Here is a 23,112-nt window from a genome sequence, read left to right on the forward strand (position 1 = left end):
CTTTGCTTCTAAAATTTTATTTAGTCTTTATAATGTCTAGAATAGTTCATGAATGTTTAACCTTACCATTAGGTGGGATTGACATACATATTCGGTGGGACAGCCCCAACCTAAAAAAACAACCATGTTTCAACTGGAAATGTGGGAGGGCCTGGCTGTTACGTCAGGAACGATTTACAACCAATTTTCTGCTTTAACGATGCATCACAGGGCACAAAGCACAGACCATCAAATGTGTACAACCTGATTCCTTTTCCTCGGTTTGAGTTTCTTCTTCAGTGCTTTCGCCTTTGCTTTTTTGCTGTTTGGGTCAGCCATCTCACCTTCGAAGGAAGAGGGGCCTGTGGTGGCTTTCTGTGCCTCGCCTGGACTTTTCTTGAATGGCTTCCCCATCGATTTCATTTGAGGCCCCTTCCCCTGCGGCCTCCCGGAAGATCTGTTTTGGGGAACGCCCTGGCCCGGTCTCCCCTTAAATCCTCCTTTGGTAGGCTCCTTCCCTGCACCCTTAGTTTCTCTTTCTTTCCCTCTAGGCCCTCTGTGCACCACTTTCTTCTTCTCTTTCTCCTTCTTCACTGACCTCTTCACCCGGACCGACCTCCCGAGGAGTTTGGAGCTGTCTAGTTTCAAGGCCAGCTGGACAGCATCGATGCTCTACAACAAAAACATTAGCCGTTAGAGATGATGCAGGGGTGTAGTTAGAAAAGAGGTTTCATAAGACAAATTAGTAGTAGTCTAAACCCAAACTGTGTGCATGCAAAGGATTGGCTGCAGTATGAGACTTGGCCAGCTTAGTAGTGAGAAGAAGCGTCTTGAAATGCATACATAACATCTGAGCGGGTCTGGTGCATATGAAATGTTATTTCCTCACCTGGAATAAGATGTAGCCGAAGCCCTTGCCCATTCCAGAGTTCTTGTCCCGCACCAACCGCACCCCCTCCACCTTGCCACACTCCTCAAAGTGCTGTCGCACTGGCAATTCATTTATATCTGCAAGTTAATACCGTATGAAATATGAACCCAATAACCTGCATGTTATTGGTTTCCTTTTGACTGACAAGTTCACAGGAAAGTAAACCCTCTTATTACTCACCGAATGGTAGATTGCCAATGAATATTGACCTCTTGTGATCGTGCTGAAAGACGAAACAATTCTATTCAATAGATGTCGCAGCATCCTTGCTCAAACAAGTTTATACAAAATCAAAAGATTAAGCAAATGTATGACCTTAACTGTCAGCAAGTGCATTCAAGTATACCGGTCTTAACGCTTGGTGTGTTCTTTTTAAAATATTCAATGTCATGGGACACACTTACCGATGAACTTTTGGAGACCCTGTCCACCCGGATGTGAAAGTTTTTCTCAATCTCCATGCCGTTCCTGCAACATTTTAAAGAATACTAATGAGGAACTTTGTTCGAGTATGCATATTTTTTTTTGACATCACGATTTCGCAGGTGTGCTCACATCTTTCAAATTTCTGAAGGGAAATGTAATAGAGCATCTGACACAATTAAGCAAGACTTCAGCTCTGGGTTTACCAGATTATGATAACTTAAAATAGTCCCGCTAAAATTAAAGTTGAACGCTTGTCAGGGACTACCTTTCCAATGCCTTCTCGGCTCCTTCCTCAGCTTCGAACACCACGTAGGCATTGATGCTCTGCTTCTTTGGGTGAACCTTACGTCTGGAAAGGGAAAGCAACAGCAAAAAGTACTTGAATACATGCGTCATGTTACCACGGATAAACTCCCATTCAATCAGTGTTAGCATTTCTCATGGTTAAAAATTCAGGGGAACTTACTGAATAGCTGCTACTTTGCGTGACATAGATGGATCCTCTCTTACCTGCAAGGAAAATGCCATGTTTTAGCTTCACCGATCAGGGTTGAGTCTTCAGAAAGCGTTGTATCATCTTTCATCCATTACTATGAAGCTTTCAGGAAGCTCAACCCTAGTGGAAATGAGCACTCATATTGTCTGATGGGTATTAGATTAATCTAATACAGCGAATGGAGTACTTACCACGGATCGAAATCGAATGCTTTCAATGGCTCCCTGATCCTTGAAGACAAGCTGTAGTGTCTGAAAAACCAAACAGAGAAACAACACAAGGCATATTTGTATTTTCACATGAGATTTATACCCAGGTCTGCTTTCGACATACCTAATCAATGAGATTATGGTCACTGTTTATAACGACTGGGGCCGCTGTTACCTTCTTTGTGCAGCTGGCAGGAAGGTTGCCGACAAACACGGTTCGTTTCTGCTTTACCCTCTCCGCCGCAATTTGGGCTCCAGTCCTCTGTTTTTTTGTCTGCCTTTCCTTCTCCTCTGTCGCACCCCCTTCTTCCATCTCAACAGCTTTCCTTTTAGTCTTCTTGGGCATCTTTGGGATCTGTTCATCTTCGTCAGCATTTTGTAACGCACTTTCTCTGAAAGCGAGAGAGAGAGCTTTAACTATCAATCTACATCTCGTGCATATTCTTTTGCATGTCATTTACTTTTTTATCGCTCACCTGTTTTCTAGATTTAGGTCTGCAGCCGATTTGTCCTTTGCAGCTTTCTTCGTTTGTTTCTGGTTGTTCGGGACTTTTGTGACTGCGCCTTCCTTCACCTCCACGCTCCTCGGTTCAGGCTATGAAGGGAAGAAAAGTTCAATTAGAATTTCACTCAGTTGGCAAACACAGAAGACTCTAGAAAGGGTACACGACTCAGGCCCTCAAGCTCTGTAGTCCTGTTGGTTTCCCAGATAATACCTCCCCATTACGTCCCTACTGGACACTGATCATCATTTTGAAACGGAAAGCGAAAGTGTGTGTTTCTTAGTGGACAGGTAGAAGCGCTGTTTCACATTTATTTAAAAAAAACTTTTCTCTACTGAACATGGCCTTGGTATCCTGGAAAACAAAAATTAGCTGGGCTGCAGCATTAAAAGATCTGAGCTGCGCATCCTTTCCTTGGGACTTATGGCCTTACCTTAGGAGCAGGAACAAAGAACAGTGTGTCAACTACTGGCGCAGCTTGGAACAAGGCAGATAAAGATCCCGAACTGGATGCAGACTCCTTTGGAAACAAGCTGCCTGATACTGATCCCACTACATAGTCCATGGACTGTCCGTCCACAGATGGCCCCTCACTAAGGAAAAACAAGTAACATTGTTAGACTCATGAGATACTGCAGCAGTTCACTACCACAGTGCTGCATTAGGTAGCTAGATGGTCATGGATGCCAAGGTACGTGTAATATTTATTGCTACAAAAAGACATCTTCATAAGCATTTCCTGAACATCCATAGAGGTAACACACAATCAAAAGGTAGACTATCCAGTGCCATTGAGATACTAAAACGAATTGGTTGCTGACTAGAAGCAACTTATGGAAGAAAAATATAAAACGCAACATGAAACAATTTGAATGATTTTACTGAGTTACACTTCATATGATAGTCAATTGAAATAAATAAATTAGGCCCTACTCTACAGATTTCATGACTGTGACTACAGATATGCATCTGTTGGTGACAGGTAGGGCCGTAGATCAGAATACCAGTCAGTATCTGGTGTGACCACCATTTACCTCATGCAATGTGACATCTCCTTTGCATAGAGTTGATCAGGCTGTTGAAAGTGGCCTGTGGAATGTTGTCCCACTCTTAAATGGCTGTGCGAAGTTGCTGAATATAGCGGGACCTGGAAACAAGCTGTCGTACACGTAGATCCAGAGCATCCCAAACATGCTCAACGGGTGACATGTCTGAGTATGCAAGCCATGGAACTGAACATTTTCTGCTTCCAGGAATTGTGTACAGAGCCTTGGAGACATGGTGCCGCACATTATCATGCTGAAACATGGTGTTGGTGACTGATTGTCACCACGACGAGAGGCCAATTGTCGTATCTCTGTGCATTCAAATTACCATCGATAAAATGCAATTGTGTTCGTTGTCCGTAGTTTATGTCTGCCCATACAGTACCACAACCCTACCATGGGGCACTCTGTTCACAATGTCGACATCAACAAAATGCTCTCCCACATGATGCTGTACACGTGGTCTGCACTTTTTAGGGTGGTTAGATGTGCTACCAAATTCTGTAAAACGACGTTGAATGAGGCTTATGTTAATTTCTCTAACATTCACTTCTCTGGCAACAGCTCTGGATATTCCTGCAGTCCGAATGCCAATTGTCTATAATAGAGTGGCAAGCACAGTCACCGGATCTCAACCCTATTGAGCTGTTGTGGGAGGCAGCTTGACCGTATGGTATGTAAGAAGTGTCCAAGCCAATCCAACTTGTGGGAGGTGCTTCAGGAAGCATGGGGTGAAATCTCTTCAGATTACCTCAACAAATTGACAACTAGAATGCCAAAGGCCTGCAAGGCTGTAATTGCTGCAAATTGAGGATTCTTTGACAAAAGCAAAGTTTGAAGGACACTATTTCAATTAAAATTCATTATTTATAACCTCATCAACGTCTTGGCTATATTACCTATTCATTTTGCAACTGATTTAATGGAAAACAAGGGCATTTCTATGTGACTCAACTTTTGAACGGTAGTGTATTTAGCAGATGTTATTGCGGGTGTAGCGAAATGCTTGTGTTCCTAGCTCCAACAGTGCAGTAGTATCTAACAATTCACAACTATATTTGATTTCATTTAATTTAACTAGGCAAGTCAGTTAAGAACAAATTATTATTTACAATGACGGCCTACCAAAAAGCGAAAGACCTGTGGGGACGGGGGATTAAAAATAAATTAAACAAACAAAAACACACACACATCACGACAAGAGAGACAACACTACATGAAGAGTGACCTAAGACAACAGTATGGTAGCAACACAACAAGATAGCAGCACAAAACATGGTACAAACATTATTGGGCACAGACAACAGCAAAAGTCAAGAAGGTAGAGAGAACAATACATCACACAAAGCAGCCACAACTGTCAGTAAGAGTGTCCATGATTGAGTCTTTGAATGAAGAGATTGAGATTAAACGGTCCAGTTTGAGTGTTTGTTGCAGCTCGTTCCAGTCGCTAGCTGCGGCAAACTGAAAAGACGAGCGACCCAAGGACGTGTACGCTTTGGGAACCTTTAACAAAATGTGACTGGCAGAACGGGTGTTGAATTTGAAGGAAGGCGGCTGCAGTTGAAATCTCAGATGGGGTGAGTGAGGCCTAAGGAGGGTTTTATAAATAAGCATCAACCACTGGGCCTTGCGATGGGTATACCGTGATGACCAGTTTACAGAGGAGTATAGAGTGCAGTGATGTGTCCTATAAGGAGCATTGGTGGCAAATCTGATAGCCGAATGGTGAAGAATATCTAGCCGCTCGAGAGCACCCTTCCCTGCCGAGGGGCATTCTTCTTAGCAAACCACATGACCGTTGCTTTGGAGGCGTTCAGAACAAGGTTAAGGGCAGAGAAAGCTTGTTGGACACTAAGAAAGCTTTATTGTAGAGAGTTTAACACAAAATCTGAGGAGGAGCTTCCTACTGCCTGAGCTATGTTGTTGTCAATTGAGAAAAGTGTGGAGCCTAGGATCGAGACTTGGGGTACACCCTTGGTGACAGGCAGGCAGTGGCTGAGACAACAGGTTCTGACTTTATACACTGCACTCTTTGAGAGAGGTAGTTAGCAAACCAGGTCAAACACCCCTCAAAGACACCAATACTCCTTAGCGGCCCACAAGAATGGACTACCGAATGGCCTTCCTGTGACATTGGGTGCTGTAGCTGTCCTGGAGGGCAGGTAGTTTGCCCCTGGTGATGCGTTGGGCAGTTGTCGTACCAGGCGGTGATACAGCCCGACAGGATGCTTTCAATTGGGCGTCTGTAAAAGTTTTAGGGGTCAAGCCAAATCTCTTCAGCCTCCTGAGGTTGAAGAGGCGCTGTTGCACCTTCTTCACCACACTGTCTGTGTGTGTGGACCATTTCAGATCATCAATGATGTGTACGCCGAGGAACCTGAAGCTTTCCACCTTCTCCACTGCGGTCCCAATCGATGTTGATAGGGGCGTGCTCCCTCTGCTGTTTCCTGAAGTCCACAATCAGCTCCTTTGTTTTGTTGACATTGAGTGAGGTTATTTTCCTGGCACCACTCTCCCAGGGCCCTCACTTCCTCCCTGTAGGCGGTCTCATCATTGTTAGTTATCAGGCCTACTACTCTTGTGTTGTCTGCAAACTTGATGATGGAGTTGGAGGTGTGCGTGGCCATGCAGTCATGGGTGAACAGGGAGTACAGGAGGGGGCTGAGCACGCACACTTGTTGGGCCCATGTGTTGAGGATCAGCGTCTGGGCTGGCAGCCCTGCGAGGGTTAACACGCTTAAATGTCTTACTCATGTCGGGAGAGCCCGCAGTCCTTCGTGCACAAATTTGTGCACAATATTTGAGAGAAATATGTTTGTGCATATGGAACATTTCTGGGATCATATTTCAGCTCATGAAAGATGGGACCAACACTTTACATGTTGCGATTAAATGTTAGTTCAGTGTAATACACAGTGTGAGTTTCCCCAACTACCTTGTATTTCCAACAATGTACAAATTGAACATAATTATTAACGTTAGTTACATGCGGACACTCGTGGAATGGAGACTAACCTCTTTCCAGAAAGTTTATTTTTCATGGTCAGTTCTCGATGGTCGATCCCAGCTGGTTTGAATGATGAGACAATCTTATAAAAACGTGCTTTTAAGCATGGAAATAATTAATCAAATAAGTTGACGGAAGTTATAATGAACACATCTCATTAGAACTATTTGTTGATTCCAAAAAGAACTGTAGCTATTTACTCACGCTTTATTCAACGAAGGCCTGTCCTTCACCTAATTATATCCTACTATGCACAACGCAATTGTAAATGGTTCCTAGCTGTATCATACGGGTGGGCTTTCATCCAGTGATCTAAATATAGATGCATTGATTGTTACCTGATTATAACGATGATAGCTATTTAAATAATGATACTAAAATAACGTTTATTGCCGATAACTTCATAATTAATAATCTATCAAACTTGTACGACAAACCTGTGCATCATCATATTCAGTTACTTCCTGCACAAACCTGTGCATCATCATATTCAGTTACTTCCTGTCGGGATGTTGTGAGCTGTGATTATTTATGCTGCTGCGTAATATGACCAACACTCTCTGATAAAGGTAACTTCCAAACAAATATTTGGAGATAACAGCATATCGATTCTGTGGATACGTGGTACTCGTGTTTCTTTGGCAGTGGAGATATTTGTTGTAGCTAATCTAGCTAGCCAAGCAAATAAAGCTAAACAACATCATCGTTTCCTGGGAGTTGACATGACAGCAAGTATTTCAGCTAGCTACTATAACGGTATTACCCAACTCTTTCTTAAACAGCGCTGTCAAAGTACAGAAGGCTTTACCTGCTCATTCTTTTTCATTGTACATATATAGGTAGAATTATATCCAACGTTATAGATACAGTGAGTACAATGAGAGTCCCTGACCAGACACAACCCACCACCATGCACGAGTGCCTTCCATCAGACGCAGTGGGCAAACGGGTGGCTTGCGACGGGGAGCGTGGCACGGTGCGGTTTGTTGGCACTGTACCACCAACTGCAGGTAAGCTAAGTAGCTACAGACTGCTTGGGATATGGATATAATAGGCAAAGTAACATAAGCGTTATCCACAGTGGGTGTGGCAGCACTGTTTGAGAGAAATTCTGCATTATTGTTGGTCATGTACTATAACCAAGTACTTATTCAGTGCCTGTGTTTACCAATGCCTCTGTGCTTAGGGTTGTGGCTTGGTGTGGAGTGGGACAACCCTGATCGAGGCAAACACGATGGCAGCCATGAAGGTGTCCACTACTTCACTTGCAGGTAAAGTAAACCCTATCTAGTATCTCAATGATGGTAGCATGAAATTACACTGACCTGTTGAGATAGGTGTCATCCTAATCTCTGTTAACCCATAAGTCAAATATAGCGTAATTTGGTCAGCTGCGTGATTTATTTCTGTGTTCATACGTGTTAGAAATTGAGATTTCCGGCAAAAATGAAGTCTCCACCCTCAAAAAAAAGGAAACGGGAAACACAATTTTGGGGGGTTTGGAATGTGGCCATTATGTGTTTTGCTGCTCTCAGACAAAGGTTCTCACCCTCTCCACCCCACCTAAGGCACCCGAAGGGAGGCTCTTTCGTCCGGCCCAAGAAGGCCAGCTTCGGGGTGGACTACCTGACGGCCATCAGGCGGCGTTACGAGATGGAGGTCCAGCAGGTCTTGGGAGAAGAGATCCAGATCTCCACGAGGACGGTGGAGATGGTGGGATTCGAGGCCATCACAGAGAAACAAAAGTAAGGGGACAACAAGGCTTTGGAGCCTGAGAGTGACAGTGCATTTCAGTCCAGGACTAGGCTTAATCTGACTCCGGGAATCTCTCCCAAAGTGTGCTTATTTGTACAGTCAACTCTGTATGTACTGTTTGGAATATTGTTAAAGCATGCCACCTATACCAGAGGATGCCAGTATCAGGCCCCCCTGATACTGAATAGGTTTCTAACCTAAAGGGTATTCCCTGTTTAAATAAAGGCTCAATAAATATTAAGTAAAGAATGGTTACAAAACGTAGGCACTTGAGTCCACCACACTCCAACAGAGTTTCACTTGTCTGATCTGCAGTCATCTACTTATTCAGTGAAATGCGTTGTTGTCATCTGGGCTCCTCCGCAGGGTGGAAAACTTGACCGATGTTGCACTGAGGTTGTGCGAGGTTTCCAGCCCGGGCCCTGCAAATGAAATCCGAAACACCACTCCCCGTATCCTTTCATTTAGTAGCTTTTAATTAGCTAAATAAGTGCTCATGTCCAAAAAGTTACAACTGTCAATCATATGAAATTGCTCATGTTAATAATACTTGAGTGTGGGCCTCTCGGGTGGCGCAGTGGTCTAAGGCACTGCATCGCAGTGCTAGCTGTGCCACCAGAGACTCTGGGTTCGAGCCCAGGCTCTGTTGCTGCCGGCCGCAACCGGGAGGTCCATGGGGCGACGCACAATTGGCCCAGCGTCGTCCGGGTTAGAGAGGGTTTGGCCAGCAGGGATATCCTTGTCTCATCGCGCACTAGCGACTTCTGTAGCGGGCCGTGCGCAGTGCACAATGACCAGGTCGCTAGGTGTACGGTGTTTCCTCCGACACATTGATGCGGCTGGCTTCCGGGTTGGATGCGCGCTGTGTTAAGAAGCAGTGCGGCTTGGTTGGGTTGTGATTCGGAGGACGCATGGCTCTCGACCTTCGCTTCTCCCGAGTCCGTACGGGAGTTGTAGCGATGAGACAAGACAGTAACTACTAACAATTGGATACCACGAAATTGGGGAGAGAAAAGGGGGTAAAAATAATATTTAAAAAAAATACAAATTAAAAACAATAATACTTCTCTGACCTGAACTTACTGTGGTAAGTGTGATATGTAGCTACTTTACACCCCAAATGGCACCCCTTTTCCCGATATAGTGCACTACTTTTGACTAGGGCTCTGGTCAAAAGTAGTGCACTTTAGCGAATGTGTGTGTTATTTGGGTCGCAACCCCATTAGTAAATGTACGGTCCACCCACCCAATTGAATTAGCTTGGGAGAAGCGTTGATTGGACATTTAGCTGATGGTGCGCTACTACTGCATCCTTAATGGTCCCTGTCAGACGTGCTGATGTTGGACCTGTGTGGGAACCTCCTGTGCTGCTGGGACGACGTGATGGCTGTCACTGAGCAGATGGAGGAACTCAAAGAGCTTCAGCTCAGGTAGATCACGCTGAATAATGATGTGTGTTTTTGTGCCTCACTTTTCTCAAACTCTGATCCCCTCACTGACTGTCTCTCTTGTCCTCTTTCCCCTCAGCCACAACAGACTGCGTGTGCCCTCCAACCCTACGGTGCGACCCCGGGCCTTCTCCTGCCTCAGGGTCCTCTCCCTCACCAACTGTGCCCTCACGTGGCCTCAGGTGACAGCCACCACCCTGTACCTTTCCCTTAGGCATTATGGGTCTCTTTCTCAATTCATCTTTCCTCAATTCCTCGCATCCTCTATACTTACATCCTTCTCATAACTCGTTGGAGAAGAAGGCTGGCGGGGAAGAACCTTGGATTTTATCCACCAATATGGTTGAGGAGGCGAAGAGATAGGATGTGAGGAATTGATGAAAGATTCATTCGGATCGATCCCATGTCAAGTAAATACAATATTGTAGGCTGATTTTATTTTTAAAGGTGTTTTTGTACCAGTTAATACGGTAATAGATAATTAAGTTGCAGCGCACAGTATGTTAATTAATGAGCTGGTGCAAACATGTGAAGGCCTAATGAAATGAGAAGAACAGATCGAAATGCTGAGTCTCTTTACATTTATCCATCTCCCTTTGGTGTTGATCTGTTAGCTGCTTGAGTGCGCCCCCATGTGGCCACTGCTGGAAGAGCTCTACGCCTCTGAAAATGACATCACTGAACTACAGAAGTAAGGTTTTAGCCGTCCGTTTTGGGTCTCCGTTCGATGTATTTAAAAAAAATTCTAAAGCAACACTTGTAACATTTGACTTGTATTTCCGCCTCTTTTGCACAGGCCTAACGATGTCTTACAGTCTTTGACAGTTTTGGATCTCTCAACAAACCCTTTGGTTGATGGAGCAGTACTGAGTATTGGCGAACTGCCTAGGTAAGAGCGGGCATAACGGTACCAACACAGACACTTCTCATAACTGTTCACTACACCGTATGACAAATGACAGTTGTTAGCTGTTGTTAGCTTTGACTTGTGCATTTATAGTTCTTGGGAGTACTTTACTTTCATGAGCATTATCAACAACAACAACAAAATGTATACTATTATCCTAATAAATGTCCTTGTTTGTAAACATTAGCATTTCAATGAATAAGCATTTGTATCATTTATAATAAATTATGTAGCATTTATAATGTAATTTGCCATAAAGTGTAACCTTTTACATCCGTGCTTTTCATGAATTTCAGACTGGAGAATCTAAATATGTCTAAGACTGGTTTGTCAACCTTGCGGTTTGATGACGCAATGCCTGGTAAAGTTTACGTCGGACATTGTTTGGAAAGAAAACGTGACCTTTTTTTTGACGTGTTTGTTATTAATGGAAGTCGAGTTGAATTAGCATAGCAGTAGAGGTAGTTGAACAAGATCCCAGAAGATGCATGTGGATATGTGTTTCGATGACACATGCATTTGACAATGTGTAGAACTGTAAGGGTGAAAGATGGGCATTGAGTATACTGGTAAGACTCTGTAAATTATTATTTTATCACGTCTTCTGAAGGTTGCAAAACGGCTATGTTTCCTGCCCTGAAAAGTCTCGCAGTTAACAGCAACAACATTTCAGAGGTGAGCGTTGTCTAAGAAAGATTTGATCGCAGTGAAATTTATCCGGATATATAAATGATTAATTACTAAACAAATTTGGTGAATGTCACTAGTCTGCAAAAAGTTAATACTTGTTCTGTGAAGATGGATATGAATATGTGAAATCCTTCTAACTCGACCCTTTATCTCCTCTCTTTCTCTCTCTCAACCTACACGTACACTCGCTTGTGCTTACACACTGACACGGCAATACGTACAACAATTTTAAAAATCGCACACACACACTCACCAACACACTCTTACAATCTCATTCACTCACGGACACATTCATTGACACACACAGTGGTCGGTAATAAACGAGCTAGAGAAGCTGCAGAGCCTGGTCCGGTTGTCGTGTCGGCAGAACCCCCTGCTGAGCCAGGAAAGGAACCCCGGCACGGCCATGCAGCTGCTTATTGCCAGGGTGGGCCGGCTGGAGGCCCTCAATAGGTGGACGGTGAGGCCCCGTCATCTGTTTTAACGCTACCGCCAAACCTGGGTGTGTTCATTAAGCTCCATTTGAATATACCCGGTTCTGAACGACAGATCCAGCTTCTTATAGTTGATCCCCACATGCAATTTATACTGGTGCGATTAATGGTCAGCCACTGCGCACGCAAACCTAAAATAATCACAGTGATAGATCCAGCTCTATGCCTCCATCCCAAATGAATGGAAAAGATATGCACCGAAGAAAACCAGGAAATTAGTGCTTACTATATCTTCATTCGAGATTGAGGCATATAGTAGCTGGAGCTACACAACTTGTATCTAGACATTGTGAAATGTTCCTTTAAAGCTATATATTTCCTTCTCGCATCTCCCACTATGAATACATCAGTGTTTGCAGATGTTCTTGCTGAAATCCTCCATTCTCTTTCCTTGTTACCGTGGTTACCTGTAGGTCCTGCCTGAGGACAGGAGGGGGGCGGAGCTGGACTACTGCAAGATGTTTGGGCTAGAGTGGCTGGCATCCGGGGGACACCGAGACCCCCAGCAGAACTGCCCCAGTGCTGAATTCACTGCACAGCACCCCCGCTATCAGAGTCTCATACAGAGTGAGTCAAGGGTGATACATTCCTCCCAAGGTTTCCCCGGCAACACCCTGTTTCAGACTGAGAAGTGGTACAGCCCACCCTATATCTACTCGACTATAGGCATTTCTGAAGAAAAAACTGATGCCGTACTGCTACCCATATCCCGAGAAAGAAGTGATACAACGCAGCCCATGTCACTCTTACAAAGAGACAGTGGTGATCCTAATTCCCGCCTTATAGTCATTATAAGTTCAATGAATTGACAGAGAGGCTTGATTTTCTTTTGTTTTTCAGAATACGGAGCTCCAGAAGACAGCGAACTGAAGAAGCAGGAGCCATTTGCACTGAAAAACCAGCTCTTAAGTGAGTCCTCCTCACTTCTCTTGAGTCTAATTTATACAGTACACAACGCAAGAACATAATTCGCTATGCAAAATGGCGATCCTGTGTAGATGCGTCAAGTTAGATATTCCGTGGCTGCACACATTCGTGTAAAGCAGTGTTACTTAATCCTGGTCCTGGGATTTTTGCCCTAGCACTACACACTGGATTCCACTAAGCAACTCATTATCAAACATTTAATAAGTGTAATCGGCTGTCTAGGGCAAAAACAAAAGTGTGGCCCCCAAGAGCAGGATTATGAAACAATTCTGGAATTAATTAGATTTTTTAAAATTATTTGCTAATAAACCATAATAATCTCATTCCCAGAACTGCATGTGCTGTGACCCAATAAACACATTGAAATATTTACACAGGAGATGAGTCAGCGTATCTAAATTGCATTATGGTGGTTCAAACCCTGAATGCTGATTTGGCTGAAAGCCGTGGTACTGTATATCAGAGACCGTATACCACGGGTATGACAAAACATATATATTTTTTTACTGCTCTAATTATGTTGGTAACCAGTTTATAATAGCAATAAGGCACCTCGGGGGTTTGTGATATATGGCCAATATACCACGGCCAATGGCTGTGTCCAGGCACTCCACGTTACGTTGTGTGTAAGAACAGCCCTTAGCCGTGGTATATTGGCCATATACCACACCCCCTCGGGCCTTATTGCTTAATTAGTTCTTAAGAGTAATATAGCATTTCAAACCTCCCCCACCAGGCATAACATTTGTTTGTCCAGATGAGACGGACCGAAAATCTGTGGTGAAGAAACTCCCTGGTAAAGGCTCCCACCTGTCTTCATCAGCTAGTTAGATGGCATTTAATATTATTATTATTATTATCATATTATGTTCAGTATCTAAGCTAATGAATTGAGATGTGCATGGATGTTAGTGGACTTTTCACATGTGCCAGACTCAGACTCACATATAGCCCCTGGTAAATGTCTGTTCCTCTTAATGTTTCTCCCTCAGTCATTTCTGACTATGCTTTCAAATAACAATGCAAAATATGCAAGGAGGTCGGGACCCTGATTTGAAGTGAAGTGACTGTAACCTATTGCATTTTAATAAAGATATTCAGGGGTCACTCTACTCTTTTGATGTGTTTTAGATTCCATGATCGTTCAGAAAGTGAAGGGCCTGCTCTACAGACTGCTAAAGATACCGGGTGCTGAGTTGAAACTCTCCTACACAAGCTCAAAGGTAAAGAGGTTTACTGACAACAGCAACTGCCCTATACTACCTCAAAGGTAAAGGGGTCTAAATAGACTAGGTGAAATGGTCTTACTCACCTAGACTAGCCCACAGTAGTTTTATTTCTGTATTGGTGTAACCATCCTCGCCACTCATAGGTGAATCTGTTTAATAGACCAATGGTACAGTCACACTTTCTTAGCAGTGGAATGGGCTCCCTAAAACGACATTTGTCTTTCCTCAGATGGAGGGCAAAGAGATTGAGATCGACAACGACCTGAAACCGCTGCAGTTCTACTCCATCGAAGACGGAGACAAGGTCCTTGTCCGCTGGTTGTGATCCGCAAAGGTCCGGATTGGCTGCCTGATGACTCAAACTGAGTTCTTCCATGGCATAACGTTTGGCCCGGAGCAAGGAGTTTGGGTAGCCAGGCAACCGAATTTGAAGTTTAAGCGATATTTCCGAAATCCACGAGAAAAATGTACAGCACTAAACCTGGGACGAAAACACAGCGCAGCTCCTATTCAGCCTGAGGAGACCAATCGATGTAGGAGAAAGAAACACAGGGTCGTGTTCATTTGGCATGAAACGGAAGATAACTGTCCAAAACGGAGTGAAACAGGAAGGGAACATCTGAACTTGTCCAATAAGAGTTGTGCCCTTATGAACACAACCCAAGCGTGAACAATGTGTATTTGTATTTATTAGGATCATATCAACAGCTTACATCATAAATAAAACAATTCATCATCCAATAAATAATACAAAAATGATTGTTATTACTTTCACTCAATGAGGCACCAGGCAAAAGAGAATTAGGAGACATTTAGGCCCTTGAATGGTGGATTTTACCATCCCTGAGCTATGGCAGCTTTCATAGCTTGGCCTTTAGTGAGTTAGCAGCAGTTAAGGTATTTTTTATTGAACCTTTATTTAACTAGGCAAGTCAGTTTTAAGAACAAATTCTTATTTACAATGCCGACCTACCAAAAGGCAAAAGGCTTCCTGCGGGGACGGGGGCCTGTGATTAAAAATACAAAATAAATCAAAGATTAATATAGGACAAAACACACATCACAACAAGAGAGACAACATAGCACTACATAAAGAGAGACCTAAGACGACAACATACCAACGCAGTAACACATGACAACACAGCATGGTAGCAACACAACATGGTGAAACATTATTGGGCACAGACAACAGCACAAAGGGCAAGAAGGTAGAGACAACAATACATCACGCAAAGCAGGCACAACTGTCAGTCAGAGTGTCCATGATTGATTCTTTGAAAGAAGAGATTGAGATTAAACTGTCCAGTATCATCAGGTGGTGTCAAATTAACCTACAACTTTCCAGCATATATAGCTCTGAATATGTGGTATATGTGTGGCTGTTGTGGCTGTTGGTCGACCAATATGTTTTGTTGTTGTAGCCACATGCCACATGAGACACCTGTATGATTCGCGCCTGTCTCAGTGGACTAATCCATTGAGGAGGCCACAGGGATGCCACGGCCCAAGAAGATTTTGTGAACATTCATTGTTTCATAACTTCATTGTGTTAGTTGTTTGCCCTTTGATGTTAGTGCCTATCAATTCCCCATTACATGCCACCAGTAGTAGCCTACATTTACGGGTAATTCCCAAAATGTCTAATCTACAGTGTTTCTTTGGTTACTGTAATTTCCACTGATGCAGTCAATATATTATGTTTTATAGTCGTTTGCCGTTCTCTTTGTCGGAGTGGCTACGTTGTTTGCAGAGCTCACAACCTATAGTGCACTTGTAAGAAACACGTTTTGGTTTATTTCATTCCGTTTATGAGTTTTGTCAATTTTATTGGTTGTCTTTTGTTTGGAGCGCTCCTGTCAATGTTGAGTAAAGACGCGCACCTGATTTACACATTTAGAAGTACACCCACTCTAAAATAAAAAGGTCCATGGAGACACCTTTATGAGTTCCTCAGATTGCCACACCGGTAGAACCACCAAAGGTACTTCCAGGAACCTTTCCCCGAGGAACCTTTTAAACAGGTTCCTCAAATAACCTTTTAAGGGTGTTAGAAGCTTTTTATGTCCCATGTATTCTATTATTAATAATAACAATACAAATGACATTGAGTGGGAAACTTGTAAGTCACAAATCACTCATTGTATCGACTTTAAAAGTCACAGAAATCTCACTTGCAGACATCACAGGAATATCTGGTCTCCCCTATCTCGCTCTACAGCAAAAAGTTTGCCATTCATACAATATTTGTTGGTCATTTATCCCCTTATCGATTCCCAGAAGACATTTCTGAATGAACAGCATTGTGCTTTTCACTGATGCTGCTTTTTAAAGTAACTTTTAATACGGCTGGAAATTCTGGAAGTCTAAACACAGACGGCGAAACTCTCTGGGTGATTGATGTGTCCTGTTGCTGGCCAGTTGATATGTCACGCTAAAGGCCAATTGGTGGCTCATTTTGCTGGACAGATGTTGGCTCATTTTGCTGGTCTGTTTGCTGCAGCTGTGAGCTAACAATAATAATATAAATGCTTTCACTTTCGTGCTCAAAAAGCAAAAAAAAGAGCAGAGATTTGGAATAGGATCAGTGTGATAAAGTCAATGACGCAGATGACAGTCATAGATTGACTTCAAACTTTGATTATTGGAACGAGTTGCTCCACCATTCTTTGGTCCAATGACATCAATTTGGTGTTCTGGTCAGAGCATATCACAATAGGAAAAGCATATGAAAATGTGAAAACAAAAGTGTGTTGTGCTTAAGTGAATCAATACATTTGAACTAACTGCAATCTAGTGGCCGAGTTGTATGGATACTCTTCCCTCTGGGTCCCTCTATCCATCTAACCCATGGAAATCTATCTCCTCATCAGGCCTTGTAGCAATCCATTGTTGACTATGTTGAACCATGTATGCGTGGTGATGGCTGTTGAAACTGCCTGGTAGTAGTACTTTACCACACAAGCACCAAGGAAACTGTATATTCCACACACTTCCATGAACACAGGGATCTCATCTGAATGGACAGTGTTGATGACCAGATAGTCTTTTACATTGTATTGCACGTTGTTCTCTGCAATGGACTTTGTCTTGGTGACACTTTTTTCTCTGATGGCTTCTCGGAATCTGGCACTTGATACTCCACGGTAGAGTTTAGAAGTGCATGCAGTGGGACATCACAGCACAGTGTGTTGTTGTGTTGCCATGGCAGTTGTTGTTGGTTTGCTCCCAACATTGTCTGTGCTGATGTATTTTTGCAAGGGTCTTCTTCGTTCTATTTTGAAAGTTTCCCACAACTGCTGAGAGCCTGTTGAAATTTCGGTGTTCCGCTTCAAATCGCATGGTGGACTGGTGGATCAAAGTTCCATAGGCAAGTAGCAGGCTAGGGTAGTGGACGAAGTAGTGCGTCTTCGAAACAAAGCACATTGAAATAGAAAGTTGAGATTCCTCCAATGATGAAAACTTCTGCATTGTGTGCAAGGAGCACTTTAACAATTCCAAGTCCAAGGAGGTCTGGGTGAATTGCTGGGAATGCAAATTATGGACCCACAAGCCTGTACTCCAGGACAACCATACCAGTGTCACAACTGTGACTCTGATTAAGTGAACATGTCCAACATTCAGTCACACACACACACACACACACACACACACACACACAGAGAGAGAGACACACACACACACACACAGAGACACACACACCACAAACGTTCAGGTGTTTAGTTTAGCATCATTGTTGTTTGGTTGAGAAATACTATTTAATGGAGAGTAAATTAAACATTTTATTATTTATATTTATTATTATTTCTGCCCAACAAAATGTTAAATATGTAAATGTTACTCTCATGGTCTCAATAAAGGAGTTCAATAATTAGTTGCATGACATGAGTTATGCACTTTTTCATTCTGTTACAATTCACTGTTATAACTAACCCAGATCATGGGGTAAATCGTAACACTTCACTCCTTGTATTTAAGACAACACCATGATTTTGCACTTTGATTTACATACACTGTATATTAAACCACACCAATTTGTAAAGGACAGATGCAGGTTGTTTGTATCACGTATACACTACCATAAACGATCATTGAGAAACTGACCAAAAGGTGAAAAGTGGAACAACCATCCCGGTCTCCCCTATACCGTTCACAGGAAACTCACTCTACATTTTTTAGATGAAGTTCCGTGGGAAAAGGAATATGGGGGCGGTGGAATCATTTTCTGTCATGGACAAAAGAACTCAAACGGTGTAATGATAATAATAATGAACAAAAAAATGTAGCTCTGAAAGTGCAAACAGTCAAATGATCCGCAAGGTTTGAGTATGAAAGTGGATGAAAAACAGATTTGGCTCATTAATCTATATGGTCGAGGATAATCCACACTTGATCGAAAATATTTACACCAACCTATTGAATTTACATGCAACTAACGATCAAATCATTATGGTGGGAGACTATAACACAGTGTTATAAGTAACTCAATGGACCGTAAAGGAAATCACTCTACAAACTATCATCACCGTACCCTTAAGGAAATTACAAATATTATGGACACATTAGAAATAGTGGATATTTGGAGATTTAAAAAACCCTGACCTGGTGAGATATACATGGAGGAGACTTAATCAAGCTAGTCGTCTTGACTACTTGTTTCTTTCACTCTTGCGACAAAGGTAAAAAAGATATATATATATTGATAGGAGACCGAATGAGATTGGACCATCATCTAATTGGCCTTCACATAACTCTTAATGAATATTGGAAATGTAATCAAAGTCTACTGGGGTACAATTTGTTCATTTATAAAAAATGTCCAGTAGTCCAGAGTTGCAACATGGGGCCGTGCATTATCATGCTGAAACATGAGGTGAGGGCAGAACATGAGGTGATAGCACGACAATGGGCCTCAGAATCTCGTCAAGATATCTCTGTGCATTCACATTGCCTTCGATATAATGCAATTGTGTTTGTCGTCCGTAGCTTATGCCTGCCCATACCATAACCTCACAACCACCATGGGGCACTCTGTTCACAATGTTGACATCAGCAAACCGCTTGCACGGGCACACGACACCATGCATGCTGTTGGCCATCTGCCCGGTACAGTTGAAACCAGGATTCATCTGTGAAGAGCACACTTCTTCAGCGTGCCAGTGGTAATCTAAGGTGAGCATTTGCCCCCTGAAGAAATTATTATTATCATTATTATTATTATTATATGTATACAGTTGAAGTCGGAAGATTACATAAACTTAGGTTGGAGTAATTAAAACTTGTTTTCAACCACTCCACAAACTTCTTGTTAACAAACTATAGTTTTGGCAAGTCGGTTAGGACATCTACTTTGTGCATGACACAAGTTATTTTTCCAACAATTCTTTACAGACAGATTATTTCACTTATAATTCACTGTATCACAATTCCAGTGGGTCAGAAATGTACATACACTAAGTTGACTCTGCCTTTAAACAACTTTGAAAATTCATGGCTTTAGAAGCTTCTGATAGGCCAATTGACATAATTTGAGTCAATTGGAGGTGTACCTGTGGATGTATTTCAAGGCCTACCTTCAAAGTCATTGCCTCTTTGTTTGACATCATGGGAAAATCAAAAGAAATCAGCTAAGACTTCAGAAAAAAAATGTAATCCTTGGGAGCAATTTCCAAACGCCTGATGGTACCACGTTCATCTGTACAAACAATAGTACACAAGTATAAACACCATGGGACCACGCAGCCATCATACCGTTCAGGAATGAGACATGTTCTGTCTCCTAGAGATGCGAAAAGTGCAAATCAATCCCAGAACAACACCAAAGACCTTGTGAAGTTGCTGGAGGAAAAAGGTACAAAAGTATCTATATCCACAGTAAAACGAGTCCTATATCGACATAATCTGAAAGGCCGCTCAACAAGGAAGAAGCCACTGCTACAAAACCGTAATAAAAAAGCCAGACTACGGTTTGCAACTGCACATGTGGACAAAGATCGTACTTTTTGGAGAAATGTCCTCTGGTCTGATGAAACAAAAATAGAACTGTTTGGCCATATAACCATCGTTATGTTTGGAGGAAAAAGGGGGAGGCTTACAAGCCGAAGAATACCATCCCAACCATGAAGCACAGGGGTGGCAGCATCATATTGTGAGGGTGCTTTGCTGCAGGAGGGACTGGTGCACTTCACAAAATAGACGGCATCATGAGACAGGAAAATTGTGGCTATATTGAAGCAACATCTCAAGACATCAGTCAGGAAGTCTTCCAAATGGACAATGACCCCAAGCACACTTCCAAAGTTGTGGCAAAATGGCTTAAGGACAACAAAGTCAAGGCATTAGAGTGACCATCACAATGCCTTGACCTCAATCCAATATTACATTTGTGGACAGAACTGAAAAGGTGTGTGCGAGGAAGGAGGCCTACAAACCGGACTCAGTTACAGCAGCTCTGTCAGGAGGAATTGTCACGTTCTGACCATAGTTATTTTGTGTTTTCCTTGTTTTAGTGTTGGTCAGGATGTGAGCTGGGTGGGCATTCTATGTTGTGTGTCTGGTTTGTCTATTTCTATGTTTGGCCTGATATGGTTCTCAATCAGAGGCAGGTGTTAGTCATTGTCTCTGATTGGGAACTATATTTAGGTAGCCTGTTTTGTGTTGGGTTTTGTGGGTGGTTGTTTCCTGTGTCAGTGTTTGTGCCACACGGGACTGTTTTTGGGTTTTCCCTTTGTTACTTTGGTTATGTGTTCATGTTCAGTTTTTCTCATTAAAAACCATGGACAATTACCGCGCTGCATTTTGGTCCTCCTCTCCTTCGACGGAAGAATCCCATTACAGGAATGGGCCAAAATTCACCCAACTTATTGTGGGAAGCTTGTGGCAGGCTACCCAAAACCTTTGTCCCAAGTTAAACAATTTAAAGGCAATGCTACCAAATACTAAAGTGGTGATCCAAACTGACCTAAGACATGGAATTTTTACTAGGATTAAATGTCAGGCATTGTGAAATACTGAGTTTAAATGTATTTAGCTAAGGTGTATGTAAACTGAATATATTTTTTTACCCTCTTTTTCTCCCCAATTTTGTGGTATCCAATTGGTAATTACAGTCTCGTCTCATCACTGCTACTCTCGGGAGAGGCGAAGGTCGAGAGCCATGTGTCCTCTGAAACACAACCTAAACAAGCCGCACTGCTTCTTGACACAATGCCTACTTAACCCGGAAGCCAGCCTCACCAATGTGTTGGAGGAAACACTGTACACCTGGCGACCGTGTCAGTGTACACTGAGCCCAGCCCACCACAGGAATCGCTAGTGCGTGATGGGACAAGTACGTCCCTCCCGGCCAAACCTTCCCCTAACCCAGACGACACTGGGATAAATGTGCACCATCCCATAGGTCTCCCGGTCGCGGCCGGCTGTGACAGAGTCTGGACTCAAACCAAGAATCTCTAGTGGCACAGCTAGCACTGCGATGCAGTGCCTTAGACCAATGCGTCACTCGGGAGGCTGCCCTGAAGTTAGTTACGGCACCAAACTGCAGTCAGGTCAAGACCCTGGTGAGGACGACGAGCATGCAGATGAGCTTCCCTGAGACGGTTTCTGACAGTTTGTGCAGAAATTCTTCAGTTGTGCAAACCCACAGTTTCATCTGCTGTTGAGGTGGCTGGTCTTAGACAATCCCGCAGCTTATGGTAGAGAAATGAACATTAATTTCTCTGGCAAAAGCTCTGGTGGAGATTCCTGCAGTCAGCATGCCCAATTGCACGATCCAAATAAACTTGAGAAATCTGTGGCATAGTGATGTGACAAAACTGCACATTTTAGAGTGCCTTTATTGTCCTCAGCACAAGTTGCACCTGTGTAATGATCATGCTGTTTAATCAGCTTCTTGATATGCCACACCTGTCAGGTGGATATTCCATAATGATATTCAATAGGCTAGATCTGTTGGTACATTGAGAAATTATGATGTAGTTTACATTAGTATTGATTTCCGGCACCTAAAAAAATTGCACTACACCATGAACGGGAGGGGGATTGTTGTGGATGTGGGTCCCGCAAAATCATCCTGTTGTCCCGCATTTGAGTATTTTAAATGTGGTCACTCAACTGCCATCAACCAATAATATTAGTATTTTCTGTGCAGAGCCATATTGTATCTGGCACGTGTCACATATAATGTTCCACCTGAGAACAGGGATCAATCTCTGCTTCCAACCTTGTCACTGTTTCTCCCATTTGCCCTTCTCCCTGACTCTTTTTATTACTGTCTAAATGAAGTGTCAAACCACCTAAAAAAAATATGTTTAAAAAAAAGATCAGCATACTTCAAATTTCATCCTCCAAAAACTCAAAGTAACAAAGTTGTAAAATGTGTTAATTTAATGTTCAAGTCATCCTGAATACACCTGACCTGACCTGTATTTTTTTTAAATTGTCATAGGCCTAATAAGCAGAATTACAGGAAATTTGCTTTAAAAATGTTCCTGGGAGAGGACCCCCAGTCTAGGGGTTGTGCAAGGGGGCAATGAAATTCACATAGCAAATCTCACTCAAGCTTTCTACATAAGTTCGCAGCCCTGATTTTTGTAGCCTTGTGAAACCAGACTGACCGCTGCTCTCATGTTCTGTAACAGATTATGTGAGATCAGGCTGGTTTAATGAGGCGACCATTTTGCCGATGTTCATTGGCATTCACACAACTCTGTTAAAAATGTATATTGAAGAAACAAGTTAATTGGTTTGGTCCCCTGGTTAAACACTCCAAAATGTAAGCTTCTCCAACACTGTCCCTTCCTTCCTGGCAATACATCCCAATTCTGCTTAACCTGTTTACTGCAGACCTGTGTCAAATACGTATTTATTTTCTGTTGATTACGCAAGGTGTGTTTGATTTCATTGACTCCAGTGTGCTGGGTAAGCAAAGTTACCTAAACAAACACTGATGTTTGCAGAGAGATAAGAGCTGCTGGGAATTCTGGTTTAAATTATCGATCCGTATTTATAACATAACACACACACATGCTTACAAACCAGCTAAATCGCCAAACATTCACCAGGTA

The 23,112-nt window shown here is 42.8% G+C and overlaps 2 protein-coding genes across 6 annotated transcripts; one reads left to right on the forward strand and one right to left on the reverse strand.

Annotated features, from left to right (window-relative positions):
• Position 1: 1 nt before the first annotated feature.
• Positions 2-6,844, reverse strand: LOC115142629 (RNA-binding protein 34-like). Its single transcript, XM_029682229.2, has 12 exons — positions 6,805-6,844; positions 6,609-6,660; positions 2,978-3,137; positions 2,518-2,636; positions 2,217-2,433; positions 2,024-2,083; positions 1,803-1,846; positions 1,602-1,685; positions 1,315-1,378; positions 1,091-1,133; positions 869-987; positions 2-651 (listed from the first exon to the last, which is right to left on the reverse strand). The coding sequence occupies exons 2-12, from the start codon at positions 6,632-6,634 to the stop codon at positions 229-231; spliced, it is 1,359 nt and encodes a 452-aa protein (XP_029538089.2). The 5' UTR covers positions 6,635-6,660; positions 6,805-6,844; the 3' UTR covers positions 2-228.
• Positions 6,845-7,067: 223 nt separating this feature from the next.
• Positions 7,068-14,809, forward strand: tbce (tubulin folding cofactor E). 5 transcript variants are annotated; one of them, XM_029682226.2, is made up of 17 exons: positions 7,069-7,169; positions 7,440-7,610; positions 7,787-7,871; positions 8,169-8,345; positions 8,722-8,807; positions 9,686-9,785; positions 9,883-9,985; positions 10,418-10,494; positions 10,600-10,692; positions 11,007-11,071; positions 11,321-11,385; positions 11,708-11,860; positions 12,308-12,461; positions 12,735-12,803; positions 13,558-13,617; positions 13,953-14,044; positions 14,280-14,809. In XM_029682226.2, exons 2-17 carry the CDS (start codon positions 7,478-7,480, stop codon positions 14,373-14,375), a joined length of 1,608 nt encoding a protein of 535 aa, XP_029538086.1. In that variant the 5' UTR covers positions 7,069-7,169; positions 7,440-7,477; the 3' UTR covers positions 14,376-14,809. The 5 variants fall into 5 exon arrangements, with proteins under 5 accessions (XP_064872556.1, XP_064872557.1, XP_029538086.1 ...); XM_065016483.1 differs by having other exon boundaries at positions 7,078-7,168; positions 7,428-7,610; XM_029682227.2 differs by having other exon boundaries at positions 7,084-7,169; positions 7,434-7,610.
• Positions 14,810-23,112: the final 8,303 nt, after the last annotated feature.

The sequence above is a fragment of the Oncorhynchus nerka genome, unplaced genomic scaffold (genome assembly GCF_034236695.1).
Source record: "Oncorhynchus nerka isolate Pitt River unplaced genomic scaffold, Oner_Uvic_2.0 unplaced_scaffold_38___fragment_2___debris, whole genome shotgun sequence".
In the NCBI taxonomy this organism is placed as follows: Eukaryota; Metazoa; Chordata; class Actinopteri; order Salmoniformes; family Salmonidae; genus Oncorhynchus; species Oncorhynchus nerka.